Here is a 20,829-nt window from a genome sequence, read left to right on the forward strand (position 1 = left end):
GACCCTCTTTTCACTTTCTCTCTTTCAACATCATTTTTTGGAAGTAATTACTGAATATTTTTAAGAAAACCTAAATAACAATGCACGGAAAGCTTATGTTTGTCATTCAAGATTTATTTTTGTTTATTGGCAGATTGTTTTACTCAAGTATAAAGTAAAAAAGGTAGCAAGAAACAAAACACCTGAAAAACATTCAATGTTGAATTAATAGTAAGAAAGCATTTGATTTTTTTTTTTTTTTTAAAGAAAGGCCCCGTACATCCCTTTTAGATTCCTTTTAGGTTATCTCAAGTAGTACAACTTATGTTTCATATTAAAATAAATACAGCGTTTGAATAGTTCTTTATAATCCTATAATTGAGGTAACAAGTACCCTAAATTATCCAGGAAATATTAGAAACGTGGAATGCAATTTTCTTTTAAAGATCAATGCTCTAAAACATTTTGTCTGTCATGTCTGGTGCATTTTAGTACAATTAAAGTCACCTTTGATAATTGTTTTAGTGCTATAGCCAGTGAAATACAGTATAGTAAAGACCATGAAACAATTGTTGGTGTTACATAGCAACGCAGTAAGGGGGACATGTTAAGAAAACTACACTTTCCACCCACCTGCCCCCCAAGAAGTGCACTAAGCTACTTTCTAGTTAATTAATCTTAAAAGAGAAAGTAATTTTAGACATCAGAGGATAATTCACTAATTTTCCTCATCGACTGATAAACTATACAAAAATGATTTCGTAAAGATTTAGTTTTGCAGTGTGCTTTCGGCAGCATAGTTTTTGATAATTGTTTTAAAGTATGATATATTTTTGTAGAAGCTTTTTCGACCTCCACATTAGAATAATTAATAAACCATAAGGTCTTTTTGAAAAATGTTCTTGTTAATGTGCACCTCCTTCGGTGTACACTGATAAATGGCCTTATGCCTTGGAATAAATATGATGTGTATTATCTGGACTTTATCTAATGCATCTATATCCTCCCTGTTGTACAGAGATTAGAACTACACACATAACTGCAAATTCACTTTAATGTGTGCATTGTATTGTATTAGGCCAGGGGTCCCCAACTCCCTGGCTGCATAGAAGGCCAAGCAGGAACCCAACCCAGACTGGGGATTAGTCCACTGGTGCCCAAATCTACACTCATTTATTCTGGACCAATTTGCAGTTGCAAGACAAACTTTAGCATATGGGAGAAAAACAGGAATACTCTAAAGCGGGGGTCCCCAACTCCGGTCCTGGAGGGCACCAGGGGCTGCAGGTTTTCATGCTGACCCTTTTCTTAATTAGTTACCTGTTCCTGCTCTTAATTAACTTCTTTTGAATTAATTTTAATTGACTTGCTCTTGAAGACTCAGACCCCTTAATTGTTTTCTTTTTCCTTAATAAGAAGCCAAGCAATAACGAGATACAAAATGAACCAACACATGACCAGCAAAACATAACCAACATTGTCGATCATACAATATCTGAAAATAAAGAAAGATGAAGGTCTCAGGAATGTTGATCTGCTCAGGTCCCACATTTGAATAGAGCTCTTAGAAAAGAGAAAATCAACAATTTCGGGAAATGTCTGCTATTGCACAATGAGAGCTGCAACAAACCAAGTAATTAAAGAACGGGTTTAATTAACAACAAGAATCGGCACCTAATTAAGAACCTGGTAGGGCTGAAATTGGTTGGAGGCCCTGATTTAGTTGGTCTTCTGTTGGCTCACTCACTTCACATTTAATTTCTGTTTAGGTGCCATTTAAGGAAAGCATTGAAGCATTTCAGAGAAATGATAAAGAAGTTCAGGGGAACAAATCATAAAAAAACAAGTCAATTAAAATGTATTCAAAAGAAGTTAATTAGCAGCACAAACATGTCACTAATTAAGAAAAGGGTTGGAATGAAAACCTGCAGCCACTGGGGCCCTCCAGTACTGGAGTTGGGGACACCTGTATGAGAGGCATGATGTTTCTTAAACAGGATCTGTGTGGTAGTTGGAGTTGCCATTCTCAATGTGTAACAATAATCAAATAAGTAAAATAAAAGCACAAATGTTCTCAAATTTCAAACTGTGAATAAAAATGTGCTGCATGCCCCTAGCTTAAAAATTTTTTTTATATATATATATATATATATATATACTTTGCTATTATAATGGAGATTTAAACAGGAGAATTCTGAAGTTTAGGTGCAGGTCATTTCCAGACAACACAGTATTTTAAACAAACCTTGGACAACTTTAACTATTGAAAAAAAAAAATGAATTATTCCTTTGAGGTGTGATGACATGTTCAAAGCTATTTTAAAAGTCAGTAATATTGGCTACTATTGCCTTTGGGAAAATTAAATAGAAAAATTTCACTGTACTATGCCCATATGACAATTAATTTGAACCTCAATTTTATTCATTATTATCTATAATTGTCATGTTCCAGTCGTCTGACTGTCATACAATCTTGAGAAAAGATCACTATTGCTCAGCCTGCTTGAAGAAGAGGCCTGAGCTGCCTCGAAAGCTTACATATTGTAATCTGTTCAGTTAACCAATTAAAGCTGCCATTTTGCTTCACTTCTCTTCAACATATGGAAGGCATGTTCAATTGGTTTTAAATTGGTCAACTGACTTGGCCATTTAAGAATTTTCTATTTTTTATCAGTATGTTTGGGATAATTATTTTGTTGTAGAATAAAGAGTCGTCAAATGAGTTTGGAGGCATTTACTGGAACTTGAGCAGATCAGATGTTTCTGTACACCTCAGAATTCACTATTCCTCTGTCATCAACAGTTCCATCAACATTGAAGATTTAAGTGTGGTAGTACCTGTGGCTGTTGCATATGCCCAAGCCTTAACACCCCCACCACCATGTTTAACAGATGAGGTGGTCTGCTTTGGATCTTGGGCAATTCCTTCTCGTCTCCAGACTTTGCTCTTGCCATCACTCTGATGCAAGTTCACCTTCATCTCTTCTGTCCACAAGACTTTTTCCAGAATTCTGCCGACTCTTACGTTCTTTTTCAGAAACCGTAATCTGGCCATCCTGTTTTTGTGGTGGTCGGCATCTTGCAGTGTGGCCTCTGTGTTTCTGTTCATGAAGTCTTCTGCTCGTAGTTGTCTCTGACACGTCTACATCTGCCTCCTGAAAACTGTTTCTGATCTGTCAGACTGACGTTTGGGGCTTTTTCTTTATTGTATTGACAATTCTTCTGTCATCAGCAGTGGAGGTCTTCTTGGACTATCAGTCCCTTTCTGATTACTGAGCTCACCTGTGTGTTCTTTCTTCCTATTGATATTTCAGAGTTGATTTAGCTCATCCCCAGGGTCTTTCTAATGTCTGTAATGGTTTAATTCCTGTTTTTCAGCCTCTTAATGGCTTCTTTGACTTTCATTGGCACAGCTCTTGTCCTCACGTTGAACAATGGCAACTATAGACTTCGAACGGTAGAAGCAAGCTGAGGTATCTTATTAAGCCATGAAACACACCTAACTTATCAAAAACACCTGTAACTCCAGTTGTCCATTATGGTGCTCTGAAACTGGGGGGGCCATGTAGGAAAAGTGTTGTCATTTGTACTTAGTGGGATCAAAATGTATGCAATTCCCCTTAAATAAAAGTGTGCAATGTGCATTTTAACCACGAGTGAATTGTTTGATTTGTACTTTTAAATTAGCAGATGGGCAAATCAAGGAAAAAAATGTGTCTTTGTCCCAAACCTTATGAAGTGCACTGTAATCATGTTTGTTTCATCTTTTTATAGGAGTTTTAATATTTATTTTTTAAATTATTATACAGTTAAAAGATTTGTTTGTTAATTTTATTGTTAATTTTTTAAGTATAATAAATCTTATTTTTTTTAAAGCTGATTCTTTAGCATTATTTTAGTCATACTTTTAAAATCACAATTTCATACTTCAGAAAGTCAGGAATTAATACTTTAAGTAAAATCAGGAATGTTTTAATGTAGTAACATTTTACTTACAGGGTCATAAAAGTAAGACAATGGAAACTTTGAAAACCTGTTGAATGTATTTGTAGTTGTATCTGATCTGTTTTCTCCCCTATGCTTAAATGTTTAAACTGAACTTTCCTGGCTCCAGTGAATGCTCTTACCAATGCTCTCTGCAGATAAGATATAATTTTGGCTATGTCAAAAAATATATATATAATTCAGAAGCATTTGTGTGTTAAACAGATAAGCCAGAAGCAAGGGAGTACATATGGAGATCATCAAGAAAGTAAACATTTTCATAATATTAGATTCTCCTTCACTAAATGATTCTTGAATTTAAGCTACAACATTCTTTACTGAATTACTGAAAATGCCTTTCTCTTTTAGCATTGGCTCAACTCACTAGTTTATCCTGAATGTCTTTTTCATAATAACTATATTAAAATAGGAATTATAAGTGTTTTATATGCTTTTCTGCTGTTTATACAATTTTTTTTTACATTTTTATTTCCATCACAACTATAACATTACCAAATATTTCATACTTCTTTGTTTAATAACAATAGATAGCTTAGCTTTATTAGATCTTTACTGTATGGGCTAGCTAGAAATAATTTTCCAAAATGATTCTGTCTGTCTGTTTTTGAACTTCTATCTTTACCTGATGCAGACACTGAGGTGCAAAGTGGAATGCCTTATTTTATAGAGACCTGGAGGCTGATGAGCAGGAGAAAAAAAATATAAGCAAGGTCAGACAAGCAAGCTCATCGCTATTGAACAAAACCCAAGATAGAAAGGCTTAAGACAATCTTAAATGTGTTAAAAAGCAAATTCGAACGTTTTAAATACAGGGAGATTCACTCGAAAGAGGCCCCAAATATTCTGTTGTCACTCCCGTTAGGATGAAGCAATCTGAACCAAAAAATACGCTCTGTACCTTGATGTATGAGTAATGGATTGCATTACATGCGATGCTAGAAGTGGTTTCCATTTTCTGCCAGACACATTTCGACGCGGTGCTCCATGTTCCTGAACATATCATCAAGCATCTCGGAGTGGGGGGAATAGCAGCAATTTCACATTAGATGTTTTCCTTCAAATCTTCCACAGTGTGAGGCTTGTTTTGATAGACTTTTCCTTTGAGCATACCCCAAAGGAAGAAGTCTGGTGGTATCAGATCCGGTGACCGTGGTGGCCAAAGTCCCTTTGAAATTACCCTGTTGCCGAAGGGCAACTCAGTTTCTGCCATGCTTTTTGCTGATGTGTGACACGTTGCTCCATCTTGGTGGAAGTAACCTTCTATTAACTCATGATCATCCAGATCTGACATTGATTGATTCTGACATTGCTTAAATGAAGTGGTGACCCGATAGGTTTGCACCAGGAAGACACGCTGCTCAATACTGTACACCCCCATCCTGATGAGGAGTTGAGTGACTGAGTGAAGGGGTACAGGTGGTATGCACTTAGAAGTTGCAAAAGGAGGTTAAACGTTGCGACGGCTGTCCGGCGCCTACCTCATTGTTCCAATGCAGGGGCATCCCGGCTTTTTCGAAGCTCCATATACTGAGGAGCGCATTGCATGTTGCCTCGTTCAGATTGCTTTGTCCTAAAGAGAGTTATTACAGAATATCCAGGGCCTCTTTCGAGTTCATTTCCCTGTATATTTATGAAGACAGAGATAGAGTGAGAGAGGGGAATGCAGGGAAATTATTAACTACAGTAGAACCTTGGGTCACAACCATAATTCGTTCCAAAACTCTGATCGTGACCCAAAGTAATTTCCCCCATAGGATTTTATGTAAATACAATTAATCCGTTCTAGACCGTACGAACTATATGTAAATATATTTTTTTAAAGATTTTTAAGCACAAAAATAGTTAATTATACCAAAATCATAGAATGCACAGCGTAAAAGTAAACTAAATGTAAAAACAATCAATAACACTGAGAAAACCTTGAACAGAGAAAAGTAACATTGCAAGAATTCACGCTATAGCCTTACGAACCGCTCGCTGTAAACACTTTTTTTAATGAGTTTTAAGCACAGGGAAAACATGAACATTTGAAAAATCCGCAATTTAATTAACAACCAAGAAAAGTAACAATGTACGCTACGAACCGACGCTGTAAACAGAAGTGAAGTGGAGGTTAAAATCCAATAGAAAAAGGTCTTCATTAAATACGAGGTTACAACAATACTCATATCAGTTTCTTTAAAAACAAGCCCGTTGCATTCTTTAACTGCCTTCTTGGCCTTCTCTCTCTCTCTCTCTCTCTCTCTCTCTCTCTCTCTCTCTGGGAGAGACTGAACACATGCGGAAATCATCAGCGTGTACGAAATTGAAGGGAAACTGGATTGTTCGTCACCCGAATGTGTGGTGGTGAACAGATGCAAAAGTTGGGCGAACTTTTTGGTCATAACCCGATTTGTACGTGGTCCAAGACATTCGTGACCCGAGGTTCCACTGTATCTATCTTTCTATGTCTAGCTGTATAACCTTTACTTTCCATACATTTTTCCACTAATCACTTATTTAATAATGAGGGTTATAGAGGTTGATCTAGGCAGACACATTTGAACCCACTTTATGCATTTTAAAGAGTTTTGAGGCAGTTTTAATCTTTTTTTTTTGGTCTGATGAGCTATCTTTTTGAATATCTTCTTTTGATTTTTTTAAGGTTCACATAGAAAGCACCTGCTCTCTTTTTTGTCTCTTTTTTTAACTTAATGCCTGCAACAGAGAGACTGAACATTTGAGACTGTTGCTGCTAATCAGACTGATGTACATGACACTCTGAACATGGATGATTTTTTTCTGATTCCCTTCCTTTGTTAGTAAACCCACCTTTGCACAGTAATGCAGAAGGATTTAATCGCATGTTTCCAAATAGTATAACAGTTCATACATTTTTTCGTTTGCATTGTCTTTTATTCTAGACCTTAGTGTAGGTGTTCAGCAATAACTATGTTTCAAAAGAAGGTCATAGGAGAGTTTCCACATTTTCATTGGATATCTCTGTGGTTTTCCACACAAAAGCTTCAAGACAAGCTTCATTTTCTTGAGCAAAATTCACAAATTCGTCAGTGTATGCTATAGAATAGGAAATATATTTTATGATCGTTTAGTCGGCTTTGGTTTGCTTTAGGGTTTACTGTCAATATTAAAAATCGGTTATATGAGGAAAACAATGAGTATTGTATGATATGTAATAGCCACATTTGGTATTCACATGCACTCAAGTGTATTCTTTGATTTGCCTGTTATAATTTATATAAAACGGGAAAGTGCCTCTAAGCAATTGAAACTGTTCATACTGTAACATAAATATTACTTGTAAGGAAAGTCTAATTTTTACATTTTTAGTATTGATGATAGGCAACAATTGATCCAGTTTCACCATCAATTACTGCATCCTTCAGTTCAGCTTAATCTTTGATGGTATCCATCCTTTTTGTTTTCCTTCCCTTATTTGTGTTTTACACCATCCATACCTTCTTTAGTGAGGATTATTTGTAATAGTTGACTACAATATCTTAGCGTTATCTTGAATCTGAATGAGTCCAGCATGCTGTTTAGTTTGAACCAATCTAAAACTGACTGAGTTGTCTGTCTTTCATATGCATATTTATCCTCTACAGTACCACTTTTCAAAAGTACTGAAGCATGGATATTTATAAAGTCATGGTACAGCATCAGTATGCTTGGTGTGTTATTTTCTCTACATTTACAAGAAGAAAGACAATTGAACTTTGTACAAGTAATTTTTCTTCATATTGTTTTCTTTAGGGAGCAACGATAAAGAGAGATGAGCAGACTGGAGCCATTGTTGTTGCTAGAATAATGAGGGGAGGAGCTGCTGATAGAAGTGGTAATTACTGTATATATAATGTAGTTATATGTGTTTTTCACCCTGATGAGGGCTCAACAGACTACTAAGTGTGTTTCTAATGCCTCTCATAATTAACATTCGCCTATCATTTCCACTCATATGTCTATTACAGTTTCTTTCCCTCTGCCTAGTTAGAACTGCAGCAACTGATTTCTTCCACTGCAGTCGTGGCACAGCCTTTTAGTTGTGGGATGCATTATGCCTTGTAAATACTCCTTTCAGTTTATTCACTTTTTTTTAGTCTTCCGGCAAGTAAGTCTCACCTCATTCCAGTGCCCGTCACCTTAGCAAACCTGGCCAGCAGGCATTGTAGGGAAAATGCCTGTCAGCCAAAAAGCTGAAATCTCTTTACAGTACGAAACTAAGCCAGAATAAAATATCTAAACTTGCATGAATTTAATTCTGCTAGATTTACCCTTCCCATACGTAGCTGAAAGCTTTCAATAATGTAATGTGAAGATTGTTTTTATAGTCCTCACTAAATCCACAGAATATTTGAATAAGCTAAATTTCATTGATGGTGTATATACTAATTTATAAATACATCCTCTAGTACCTACTCCTAAAACATATTGCATTTTGATTTTTAATCGTAATGTGATTATATTTCTTATTTTGGTTTTATTTGAAAATAAAACATTTCAACAAATTACAACTCCATCCAATAAATAATTACATAGCAAATAAAATGGTATGCGTCAAAATCAAAAACGAAAAACACTGTGCATACATGTCTAATCAGAAATAAAAAGGAGAGCAATATGAATAGAGAGTGTCATCTAAAATAGTTCTTTATATATGGAATTCAGTAAGCAAAGTATGTGCATGTATTTATAAGTTGGCGCCAAGACATTTTGATATTTAATGTAGGGAATAAAATCTTGACAGTTTGCTATACAGATCAACTTTCCAGAAAACTTAAAATAAGTCCAAACTGCTGTCTGTAAAACTGTAAATCTTCATTTATTCTCAAAAGGTGAGTCACGTTATATTTAGTATTTTTTTTTCAGCCTTTATTTTCTCAACTACCGTTTATAATGAATGTACTCCTACAGTGAGTATAGAATAGTCATTTTATGTGTTTATTTCTTTTCATCCATATACTGCAGGTGTATGAGGAGAAATTTAACTTTTGAGTTTACAACAAGTTTACATGTTTTGGGCAGCCCTGCATACTCTTTGACCACTTCAAGAATAATTCCTGTTCATCTGTGTGTATGTACAGTATGTGAACACAGTAATTCATAAAACAAATCATTCAATTCAGCTAATAAATGGATTGATAGAAAGAACAAACTTTATTTGTCCCCAGAGACATATTTGGCAAAGGTACGATTATTAGCATTGTAATATTTTAGAAGCCTATTGAAGCTTGATTTACATCACTCCAGTAGATTTTTGTTCCCTGTGGAAATAATAAATAAGTACATGTACTGTCGATAAATCTAGAAATATAGAGAGAGTATTGTGACAGGGTCAGCATTTCAACTTTGAGCTTTCAATAGGTTTATACTTAGGAACCGTGAAACACAACTTTGCCACTTTGAGAATAATATTGGTATGTGTGTCAGGTTGTGAGACAATGCACTTGATAAGTCAAAAACTTAAAACTCAATCCAAATACAATTTTGCAGATATATGTGAAGCATATTGATTTTGGGAGAAATTGCTCCAGTGGATTTTTTTTTTTACGTTTTTTTGAGAAATAATGATGTGCTGTTTTTTGCATACACTGGTCTGTGATGTTTTACTGCTAGAATGGCATCATTGTTTACGGAAGTTAATGTTTCATACGCATCATAGTTTTAATTAATAATATAGGCTAATTAGATTACTTTTTAATTTAATAAGACAGTGGTGGAATCTCAACATGTACTTGAGAGTAAGCAATCTGTTTTATTGATAGATTTTCACTACCACTGTGCTTTCACAATGGTTTAGAAACATTCTTAATGTTAACAATAAATAGATGGGTAGAAAGATAGATATGAAAGGCACTATATGATAGATAGATATGAAAGGCACTATAGATGGATATAGATAGACATGAAAGGCACTATATGATAGATAGATATGAAAGGCACTATATGATGGAAATATTAAATAGATGAGGAAAAACATTTAATTTAGTATAGTAAGAATCTGTAAATAAGATTATTAGAAAAATTTCTTGCTTGGAAGACTGTCAGTTAGTGTTAGTTAGCAAATATTCAGACCATTGCTGTACTTTATTTTACAGGTCTTATCCATGTTGGTGATGAATTGAGAGAAGTTAATGGGGTTTCTGTTGAAGATAAGAAGCCTGAGGAAATAATTCATATTTTGGTAACCACATGTTGTCAAATTTTGTACATTCAGAATTGCTTATTATCACATTTATTTTTTCTCTTCCACCAGCACAATTTTAACCAGAAGATACAAGGTTAATTTTTCACAAATTTGACATTGTTTCATGTATATTCTTTCAGAAATATCAACTTTTAGTGTAAGATAACATTTTAATTTGTGTTTCAATAAAAACGTTTACCCAATTAAGTATTCTTCTGCTTCTAATATTAATTGCACTATACATCACATGCTGGTTAGTTTTTCCATTTGTTTCCCCTAAAGGTAACATTAAATTAATCACCAAACTGTAATTGCCATCAGTCCTGTGTAATTAATCTCATTACTGTATCATTTTTCTCTTTTATTAGGCGCAGTCACAAGGAGCAATAACGTTTAAAATAATACCAAGCCTTAAAGAGGAAACGCCATCGAAGGAGCCTAAAGTATGTGCTGTCAGGAAAATTATTACTTTATCACAGTGACAGAATTGCAAATTGAGAGATGAAATTTTTTGTTTGGTTTCTGCCATGTCCTGCTTAAAAGTTCGTTGAAGTGTCATAAAGCTGTTGAGATTTTTCTCTAATATTATAAAAACTTCAGTTTCAAAACAACACATTTGACACAAGAAAATTTTGTGAGACATATGAACACAACTTAAACAGTTAACTAGTGAGAGTTAATATGCCGTCCATGTTTTTCTTTAGTGTGAGTGGTCTAAAATGTTTTAATTAGTTTAGCAGGAAGGAGGAAAACTGTCATGCTAAAGTACAATAAAACATAACCTTTGCCTACATTTGTCAAACTGTGTATGGTAAATGCTTCCCTCTTATTCCATTGATCAGGAGTTACTGTTTATCTAATATATAATATGTTTTGTTCTTTTTTTATATAATATTTTGGCATAAACAAATCCAAATCCTATTATGTGATATCATCTACTGTTAAATTCTGCTCTGTGCTTGTTATATTTTTATTTTTATACTGTATTGAGGATTTGTTCTATTCTGTGTATTGTATTGTGTTGACCCCCTTCTTTTTTGACACCCACTGCACGCCCAAACTAACTGGAAAGGGGTCGGGTCTCTTTTTGAATGCCTTTCCCAAGGATTCTTCCATTTTTTCCCTACAAGGGTTTTGTTGTCTTCTTAGAGAGTCAAGGCTGGGGAGCATATTGTGCAATAGGTGCACATGTTAATTGACTAAAAATAAAAACAGAGAAATATAATGCGTGTGTGGCCTCCATGTAATACATACAAAGAAATACATTATATGTACAAATACAGTTAGGTTCATAAATATTTGGACAGAGAGAACTTTTTTTTAATTTTGGTTCTGTACATTACCACAATGAATTTTAAATGAAGCAACTCAGATGCAGTTGAAGTGCAGACTTTCAGGTTTAATTCAGTGGGGTGAACAAAACGATTGCATAAAAATGTGAGGAAACTAAAGCATTTTTGAACACAATCCCTTCATTTCAGGGGCTCAAAAGTAATTGGACAAATTAAATAACTGGAAATAAAATGTTCGTTTCTAATACTTGGTTGAAAACCCTTTGCTGGCAATGACAGCCTGAAGTCTTGAACTCCTGGACATCACCAGATGCTGGGTTTCCTCCTTTTTAATGCTCTGCCAGGCCTTTACTGCTGCGGCTTTCAGTTGCTGTTTGTTTGTGGTCCTTTCTGTCCAAAGTTTAGTCTTCAACAAGTGAAATGCCTGCTCAATTGGGTTAAGATCAGGTGACTGACTTGGCCATTCAAGAATTTTCCACTTCTTTGCTTTAATAAACTTATGGTTTCTTTGGCTGTATGTTATGGGTCATTGTCCATCTGTATCATGAAATGCCACCCAATCAATTTGACTGCATTTAGCTGGATTTGAGCAGACAGTATGTCTCTGAACACCTCAGAATTCATTTGGCTGCTTCTGTCCTGTGTCACATCATCAATAAACACTAGTTTATTATTTTCTCCAGCTGTCTGGTGTTTTTTTTGTTTTTTCTGTCCACCCTGTCCATCGGACCTTACTCTTTTTTTTATGTTAACTAATATTGTCTTATTTTAATTTCTTATGTTGTTTTATATATTTTTTTTATTTACTGTTCTTCATTATGTAAAGCACTTTGAGCTACTTTTTTGTATGAAAATGTGCTGTACAAATAAATGTTATTATTATTATTATTATTACTATTAGTGTCCCAGTGCCACTGGCAGCCATGCACGCCCAAGCCATCACACTGCCTCCACCGTGTTTGACAGATGATGTGGTACGCTTTGGATAATGAGCTGTTCCGCGCTTTCTCCGTACTTTTTTCTTGCCATCATTCTGGTAGAGGTTGATCTTGGTTTCATCTGTCCAAAGAATGTTTTTCCAGAACCGTGCTGGCTTTTTTAGATGTTCTTTAGCAAAGTCCAATCTAGCCTTTCTATTCTTGAGGCTTATGAGTGTCTTGCACCTTGCAGTGCACCCTCTGTATTTACTTTCATGCAGTCTTCTCTTTATGGTAGACTTGGATATCGATACGCCTACCCCCTGGAGAGTGTTGTTCACTTGGTTGGCTGTTGTGAAGGGGTTTCTCTTCACCATGGAAATGATTCTGCGATCATCCACCACTGTTGTCTTCCGTGGACGTCCAGGTCTTTTTGCGTTGCTGAGTTCACCAGTGCTTGCTTTCTTTCTCAGGATGGACCAAACTGTAGATTTTGCCACTCGTAATATTGTAGCAATTTCTCGGATGGGTTTTTTCTGTTTTCGCAGCTTAAGGATGGCTTCTTTCACCTGCATGGAGAGCTCCTTTGACCGCATGTTGTCTGTTCACAGCAAAATCTTCCACATGCAAGCACCACACCTCAAATCAACTCCAGGCCTTTTATCTGCTTAATTGATGATGACATAACGACGGACTTGCCCACACCTGCCCATGAAATAGCCAAAGAGTCAATTGTCCAATTACTTTTGAGTCCCTGAAATGAAGGGATTGTGTTCAAAAAATGCTTTAGTTGCCTCACATTTTTATGCAATCGTTTTGTTCACCCCACTGAATTAAAGCTGAAAGTCTGCAGTTCAACTGCATCTGAGTTGTTTCATTTAAAATTCATTGTGGTGATGTACAGAACCAAAATTAGAAAAATGTTGTCTCTGTGCAAATATTTATGGACCTAACTGTATGTACTATATATACAAGATAGTTTTATTTTTTGTTGACTTTTTTTCTCAGTGCAACAAGCCACCTTAAGTGTCAAAAATCTAAATTGTTTAATTTATACTCCATAGATATTAACAGTTAGGGAAAGTATTCAAAGAAGCTGATAATATTGACTCACGTAAATCAGTTGTGTGTATATAAATTTGACTTAAAAATACAAGTAAGTCAACATGACTAAACTATTTAAGCCCTGTTTTCAGATAGAAACACTTGATTGTCCATATAGTTTGAAATTCAATACAGTGGTATCGGTGAATTTTGCCTTTTTATTCTCAAATAAGGCTTCCTTAAATCAAGTGAGGTGAATGCAGAATATGCTTCATTTTGAGCATAAAAATGAGTCCAGTTGAGCTGTAGTTGGCCAAAGGGTTTCAGAAAAAAATGTCAGAAGATGCAAATGTGACTTCTCTTAGAAGTCTGGGATGATGGCATCCTACATCAGTTCAGTTAGTATTTTCAAATTAAATATAAGGTAATCTTAAGGGAATTCCTTTAGAAAACAGAAACAGCCATGACTGTCATCCTTATTGACATATTGCTTTGAAAGGAAGTTATTTTGGAGCCTAAGGTTTATTTAAGTTTCTAATCCCTAAAGTCTAGAAGGAGTTAGTAATGAAATGAAGTAGAAGAATGGAGACATAACAGTAGTGTTCCCTGGACCATAAAACTGCAGCAAGTTTAAGTTGTTTCACTGAAAAACCTTTCCTTGTATTTAATTCAGCTTTTCCTTGCCTGTACGTTGAAGCGTAAATATATAAATTGAGAAAGAGTTTTAAAAAGACACCAAAACAGATCTTTAATGTTGATATTCCTAGGAAAGCCACACACATTTGATTTAGGAGTAGTTTACTGCCCAACACAACAACATTCATCATTCTGATTGTTATTTATTTATTTTTTTTATTAAATAGAGTCATGTTGTTGGCTTCATGGCTTCGTCAGCTTTGCCATTTTTCTAGAAAATCTTTGAGTAGTGCGTCAACAAATTAGTATGTGATATTCTCTCCAATACTTTAATGCTTTACAAGGAAATTAAGTTTGATAATACAGATTGAAAGAAATGACTTTGTATATGCTGTACTTGAGGAATCATATAAGGCATTTATTAAGCCCAACAAAAACTATTGTTAAAACCTTTTAATATATTTAAAAGCTGCTGCCACTGTTGAAAAGTAATAATCATTTTACTTCTGTATGTTTACTAGAAGGAGAAAGATATGAAATAGGAATGTCTAATTCCTATTCTTGGAAACTGTAATACTTTTCCCAGTAATAAAGAGTACAAAATGTTTGCCACCTGCTGTGGCTCATTGAAAAGCACTTGCCTTTAGAAATAATGAATATAAAATTCCAAAATGGTTATGTACCATTATTGGCAACATCTATTAACTCTTTAACAGGTTTTGTTTGTCTGTGTTTATGACAATTTTTGATAGTCTTAGATAATGGAAAGGAAAAAAAAATTGAAAACTTGACTGTTCTTTAGTTTGTAAGGTAAAGAAACAAACAACGCACACACAAATATTTTGGGATAAATAAATGCAAACCCAAAATGCAGTTCCATTGTAGGTTAATTTCAGGTGGACCATGATATCTGTTTAAGGCAAAGTTTCTTTAACGTTTAATGTAAGTATGGATTTCTTTCAAAACTCAGTTGTACTGTACAGTAATATATGTGGTGTTGAGTAAATATATATTTTTTTATTCTAGTTTTTTGTCAAAGCTCTCTTTGACTATGATCCTAATGAGGACAAAGCAATTCCTTGTAAAGAAGCAGGGCTTATTTTCAAAAAGGGAGATATCCTTCAGATCATGAGCCAAGATGATGCAACCTGGTGGCAGGCCAAACGTGAAGGTGATGCCAACCCGCGCGCAGGACTAATACCATCCAAGCAGTTCCAAGAAAGGTGAGCTACTAATGAATTCTTTGAAAATACACTTGCCCTGGCTGATCTGTCTGGCCACTGCATATTTTTTGCTTATACTTTTGCTGCTTATGCCCACCAAGTTTAAATTAAACTAAACTTGAATGTGTTTGACTTGTGACAGTAAGATGAATGAGTTTTGCATCCTTCTGCCAAAATAGTTTGGATTTCCTTGCATGTCTGGCTTAAAATGAGTAATGACAGACAATGATAGCACTGGTACTGATCCACTTTGGAATAGGAACATATGGAAAAAAGCACATCAGTGATGGTTGAATCGACATTAATGTGCAACACAGAGCTCAGAGCTGTAGCAGATTTTTGGCATAAGAGAGATAAAAACTGAAATCCTTTACATTTTTAAATGAAAACCTTGAAAGTAGCTTTCTATGCTGTATATAAGGCATAGGCATGTGGATGTCTGTGCAGATGTCCTACATTACCATTTTCAGTTTTTTTAAAAGTTAACAATACTCACTGTAACAATATAGAAGCTCTTTATCCCTATCAACAAATAAAACTGACACTTTTACTAGGTTTGTTTTTTTTTTTATCTTTACTACAGGAGATTTTCACAAAGAAGGCCTCTACCTCATGTACAGCCAATGAGAAACTCGACCAGGCGATCATGTAAGCTCTTAAATTATTCAAGCAAACACATTATTCAGACATTTTGTCGTAACTTTTTTTTTTTAAAAACATGATACAGGAAAGAAACAATGTAAAGATTTTTCATGCCAAACTTAAGTTCTGTTCAGTAGTTCACTTGAGTTATACTGCATTATTATTACAGATTTTTTGAAAATGATAGGAACAAAGTATTATATCTTAAAGGAATATTCAATCCGAAAGTGATATTTTTTTTTTATATGTCACTTACCTGATGTAGTTTGTAATGATAGGAGAGAAAAATTTTATCTCATGTTTTTTTGTGGAGAATAGACATCATAAAGTTCCTGATCTAGCAGGAGCCAATGGTGAGCAATGCTGGAGAACAGCAAACAACATCAAAAACATGCATAAAAAAATCTTGAGTTACTTGTGTCACATAATCTACATGTCAGTTATATACTCACCATGGGCAAGGCACTTGCATTTTTGGCTAAAAATATTGTTAAATAAATTTCTCCGGAAAATGAAAGTAGTTGACAAACAGGAAGCCTCTTCACACAAGATCAGCTTTTGAACTGAAGAGAGAAAATCCTAAGTAATAATACTTGTGACTGTGAAGCTGCATGAAGCATGTTAGAAATATCTGTCTGTCTGTCTGTCTGTCTGTCTGTCTGTCTGTCTGTCTGTCTGTCTGTCGGTCGTTGTTTTTGAATTGATTAGTACAATTTCACTCTAATGTTATGGAAAGGTAAAACAGTCAGTATAGCCCCTCAATGGTACATGCTTTGTTAGGCATTTAAATTTAGTGCCCTCCATAGGATTGGGTCAGTGAAGTCAAAATTGATAATTCTGCTGTGCATTCAAGTGCATTAATTGTGAATGTGAAATTAAAAGTGGTGTACATGCATTTTTCAGTTTTATAATAAGCCTATTCAGTTCAAGGGCGCAGGGTGCCGCTGCTTATCTGGACAGCAGTGTATGCAAGGTAGAAAATATCCCTGGACAGGGTTACAGGTCACATTCTTGCATCAAACAATACTGAAATAAACTGTGCCAATATTGGTGATGCCAAAATGAAGATGGGCTGTGGGAGTGTGCTTTCTTTATTTTTTGGTTTAGTAATATCACCTTTTTGTATTTCATCTCCCAGTTTTAGGTGAACCCAAGTATTTTCACTGCTGGCTTCCAGGTGTTTCCTGTTGCATTAATTGCACACATTTTACATTGAATGTAGCCTTTGACCGTTCCCTGTAGTGTCCACCAAGTTATTTAGTACTGAAGACCAGCAAAGCTAAATTAAGTAATAATAATAATAAATTTTATTTATATTGCACTTTATATTTTAGCAATCCCAAAGTGCTACAGAGTAAAAATAGAATAATAAAAAAACAGAAGAATCTATAAAATACTTTAACAAAATGACTTTCTAAAAAGATAAGTTTTTAGGTTTCGCTTAAAGGCCTCAGTCAACTGTGGGGCTCTCAGGTAATCAGGGAGGGCATTCCACAGCCTCAGCGCCACAGATGAAAATGCCCTGTCACCCATGCTGCTGAGCTTAGTTCTGGGGACTTGAAGGGTGTTAATGTGTACAGAGCGGAGGGAGCGTAAGGAGGTATGAGGGGTAAGGAGTTCCTGTAGATATAGAGGGGCATGTCCATAAATACACTGATGGGTAAGAAGGGAGACCTTATACTCTATTCTGAATGAAACAGGGAATATGGTTTCTAAAATAATGGACTTAGTGTAGAAATGATGTGAACAAAATCATTGATGCACTTTGAAATTAGCATTAACTAAATCAGCAAAGTATAACAGTTGCATTTAATGACAGAAAAAGTGATGTGAGCTGCAGAGAAAAAAAACTGTGACAAGTGTGACTGAAATCACCATAGCCCCCACAGTGCACGAGTACAGGTGTCACAGTCTACTGTTCAGAGAAGGCTTTGGTATCAAAATTATAAAATGAACAGACAAGATTCAATTCTGTCATCGGTACTAAAAACAGAGAAACCCGATAAATATATTCAAAAGGAAAGCACAGATTAGCGAGTAGAGAGGTCTGGAAAAATGTGATAGCAAGGTTTCAGTGTGAAGAAATGAAGGAAATACAGACACTAGAAGGCCTACCAGGTACTTTGTTCAACATGTTATACGATAGTGTAATGCTTTGGGAGTGTGTGGCTGCTTTGTCTTTGTAATGATGACAGAACTAATGATTGTACTAATAAGCAGCATGACTTCAGAACTGGGAAGAAGCATACAGTCCATTTGAAAATGTTTCCAAACTAATTGGCCAAGCCATTGTCATGACCATAACACTGCCAAGTCAACCAGAGCGATCATTAAGGTTGAAAATTAGACTGGCTAATCATACTACTCATAGGAATCAAATAAAGCATGTACTATATATGATTTGTACAAAACAACTCCCATATAGCCATTGTAATTAGCAACAGCAAAGGTTTTTGAAGGCATCTGAAAATAAGAGTTTGGTAATCTCAGTGACTCTCAGGTGAGCTTTGATTACTATGACCTTTTGCTGGCCTGAAATGATGGGATGGAACACAAATAGTGGTATTATTCCACATTAAAGCATATACAGTATGTGCAGAAATACCAGGTTTAAAAGTGGTGTTCTATGCTGTTGCCCCACATGTGTCTTCTCATCCCAAAACTTGCTTCTGTATTAGAATTTTTGACTTCATTGCCTAGTATTATGGAGGATTCTATATGTTCAAAACAAAAACATTTACATCAAACAATAACTGAGGCTTACTAAAGAGTTACTCCTTACTGAATCACAGTGTAACCTGCTCATATTTTAACCTTAAAAAGTCTGCTTGGTTTAACTAGCAGTAAACAATGCATAGAACATATTGAGCATTCCTTTAACATTAATTTTTCACTGAAATATGGGCATTTGTAAAGCAGCACTGAATTTGATGATGCTGTCTTAGAGCAGGATTTTATAAGGTTTTATAAGTAGAAGTTTTTATGAATATACAGTATGTTTATTATTATCTCCTGTACAGAGTACAGTGAAATTCTTTCTTGCATCCACTAATTAACATGCAATGTTTTGCCAGACTCCGGTGCCATGTTTAGAAATATTCAATCCTTAGAACCAGGAATGGTTTTCAAGAACAGATAGAAAACACAATAAAGAAAATTAACACATTCTGACCACAAAAACAATTAGTGAGTTATTGTAAAGAAATGTATGTAAAGAAAATGCTGAAATAATTACAGATAATAAAATGACATTGGTTTTAAGATATTAATAAACTGTAAAGATGGTGTTTGATATAAACAGTTTTGTGTAGTTTAATAATTACAATCATTTTTTAACTTGGTTGTTTACCTATTGGTAACTAGTTGTCCCCCACGGCTCCTTCCACATAGTATTGAAACAGGAAATACTTTAAAAAAAAAAAATGTGATTCTGGCCAAGCGGAAGGTAGATACGCTCCAAAGTCAAACGTTGGCACTGTATCTGATCATGTTCAGCTCTGACGGGAGTGCGTCCCTCATGTGGGGAGAAAAGCATGTCGGCGTGATATCTCTGGCAATCAATCTAAAACACATGTACCTCTGATCTCTCTCTCTCTCAAAAACGTCAAACGTTACTCCTTAACAATCTCTAAATGATAATGTCTGCTGAACAAACAGGTATCGCTAGCTAAGCAGAGGCAAGGTACGCCCAACACATGGCAAGACGCAGACTGACTTGAACGGAGGCTGGCGCATGAGTAAGGAGGGCACCACCCCCTTCCCCTCGGCCCCCAGCCTCTCTTTTGGATTCACACAAATAAATTGGTACCGCAAGCGAACTATGATACTTGGCGCAATGAGAGTCACAAAATCCACTGGAATGTTCAAGCAAATTATAGAAAAAACCCCAATCTAAATCTGTTAAGTAGTTCTTTCGTGAAAAGCAGACAAACATACAGACAGACATTGGATTTTATATATAGATACAGATACATGATATAGGTATATATAGATATACAGTGATCCCCCGCTATATCGCGGTTCAGCTATCGCGCCCCCGGTACATCGCGGATTTATTATTATTATTACTAAGGGGCTCTGCCCCTTGCTCGCTTCGCTCGCCCACCCCCAGGTTTGGTTTACCGGATAAACAATTTAAAGAGATTGTTATTTTCATGGGAATTGTTACATATGCATTATTTTCATTTTTACTTTAAAACTTTTATAGAAACAATATTTGTCCTTTATTTCCTGCACCAGGCGTGGTTAAATTTCTTTCTTGCAGGACTTATAACGCTGCTCATGTTGTGAAGGGGGGTCTGAACACATGCTAAAGAGATGCGATCGGTTCAGCTGCTGTCTTGCTGTTCCTGCTGTCCAGCTGTGTGTTCTGCTTGTCGTACTTTGTGTCAATCATTTAAAATCCTGTACAGCAGCTGTCCTTTTGCCACTTCGTGTCTCTGCCGCTAGCATTCTGGGTGGGGGGGGGGGGGGGGGTTGAGGGATAAACGCATGTGCTCGGATCATCTGCTGGCTTGCTGCAGCTGCTGCTGGCAAGCTGCATGTTCTGCTTGTCATTGTTTTAAGAGCTGGGAGCACCTGAAGTGTGATTGCCAAAAGCATTCCAACAACTGCTAGGTTAGATGTCCGTGAACTTGTTTTAAATTGTTTGTAAGTAGGGCATGATGTGCAAAAGTCACCGTCTCACAGGTTTTGCTTTCTAAGGTTGGAATGTCTAGTCTCGTGTGTCGTCAAAGTGTCTCTCCGAGATGATCTGATCTCGATGGCTTTGCTCAACCCCTCCAGAGGCGCGCTACGTTCCTGCTACTTCGCGTCTCTCCCGCTCGCGTTGTGAAAGGGGGGAGCTGAACACACACTAAGGAGAAGCGGATGGATCAGCTACTGGCGTTGTGCTGCTTCTGCCTAGA

General features: G+C 35.8%; 1 protein-coding gene across 3 annotated transcripts in view; it reads left to right on the top strand.

Annotated features, from left to right (window-relative positions):
• The window catches only part of mpp7a (MAGUK p55 scaffold protein 7a), a 346,325-nt gene that overhangs the window by 248,888 nt on the left and 76,608 nt on the right, over positions 1-20,829 (top strand). For all 3 annotated transcript variants that reach the window (XM_051928990.1, XM_051928989.1, XM_028804346.2), the window contains 5 exons: positions 7,738-7,819; positions 10,080-10,165; positions 10,537-10,611; positions 15,084-15,280; positions 15,864-15,928. In XM_051928990.1, coding sequence (XP_051784950.1) covers positions 7,738-7,819; positions 10,080-10,165; positions 10,537-10,611; positions 15,084-15,280; positions 15,864-15,928 — 505 coding nt within the window. The remainder of the gene's footprint in view (positions 1-7,737; positions 7,820-10,079; positions 10,166-10,536; positions 10,612-15,083; positions 15,281-15,863; positions 15,929-20,829) is intronic.

The sequence above is a fragment of the Erpetoichthys calabaricus genome, chromosome 6, assembly GCF_900747795.2.
Source record: "Erpetoichthys calabaricus chromosome 6, fErpCal1.3, whole genome shotgun sequence".
Classification (NCBI taxonomy): Eukaryota; Metazoa; Chordata; class Cladistia; order Polypteriformes; family Polypteridae; genus Erpetoichthys; species Erpetoichthys calabaricus.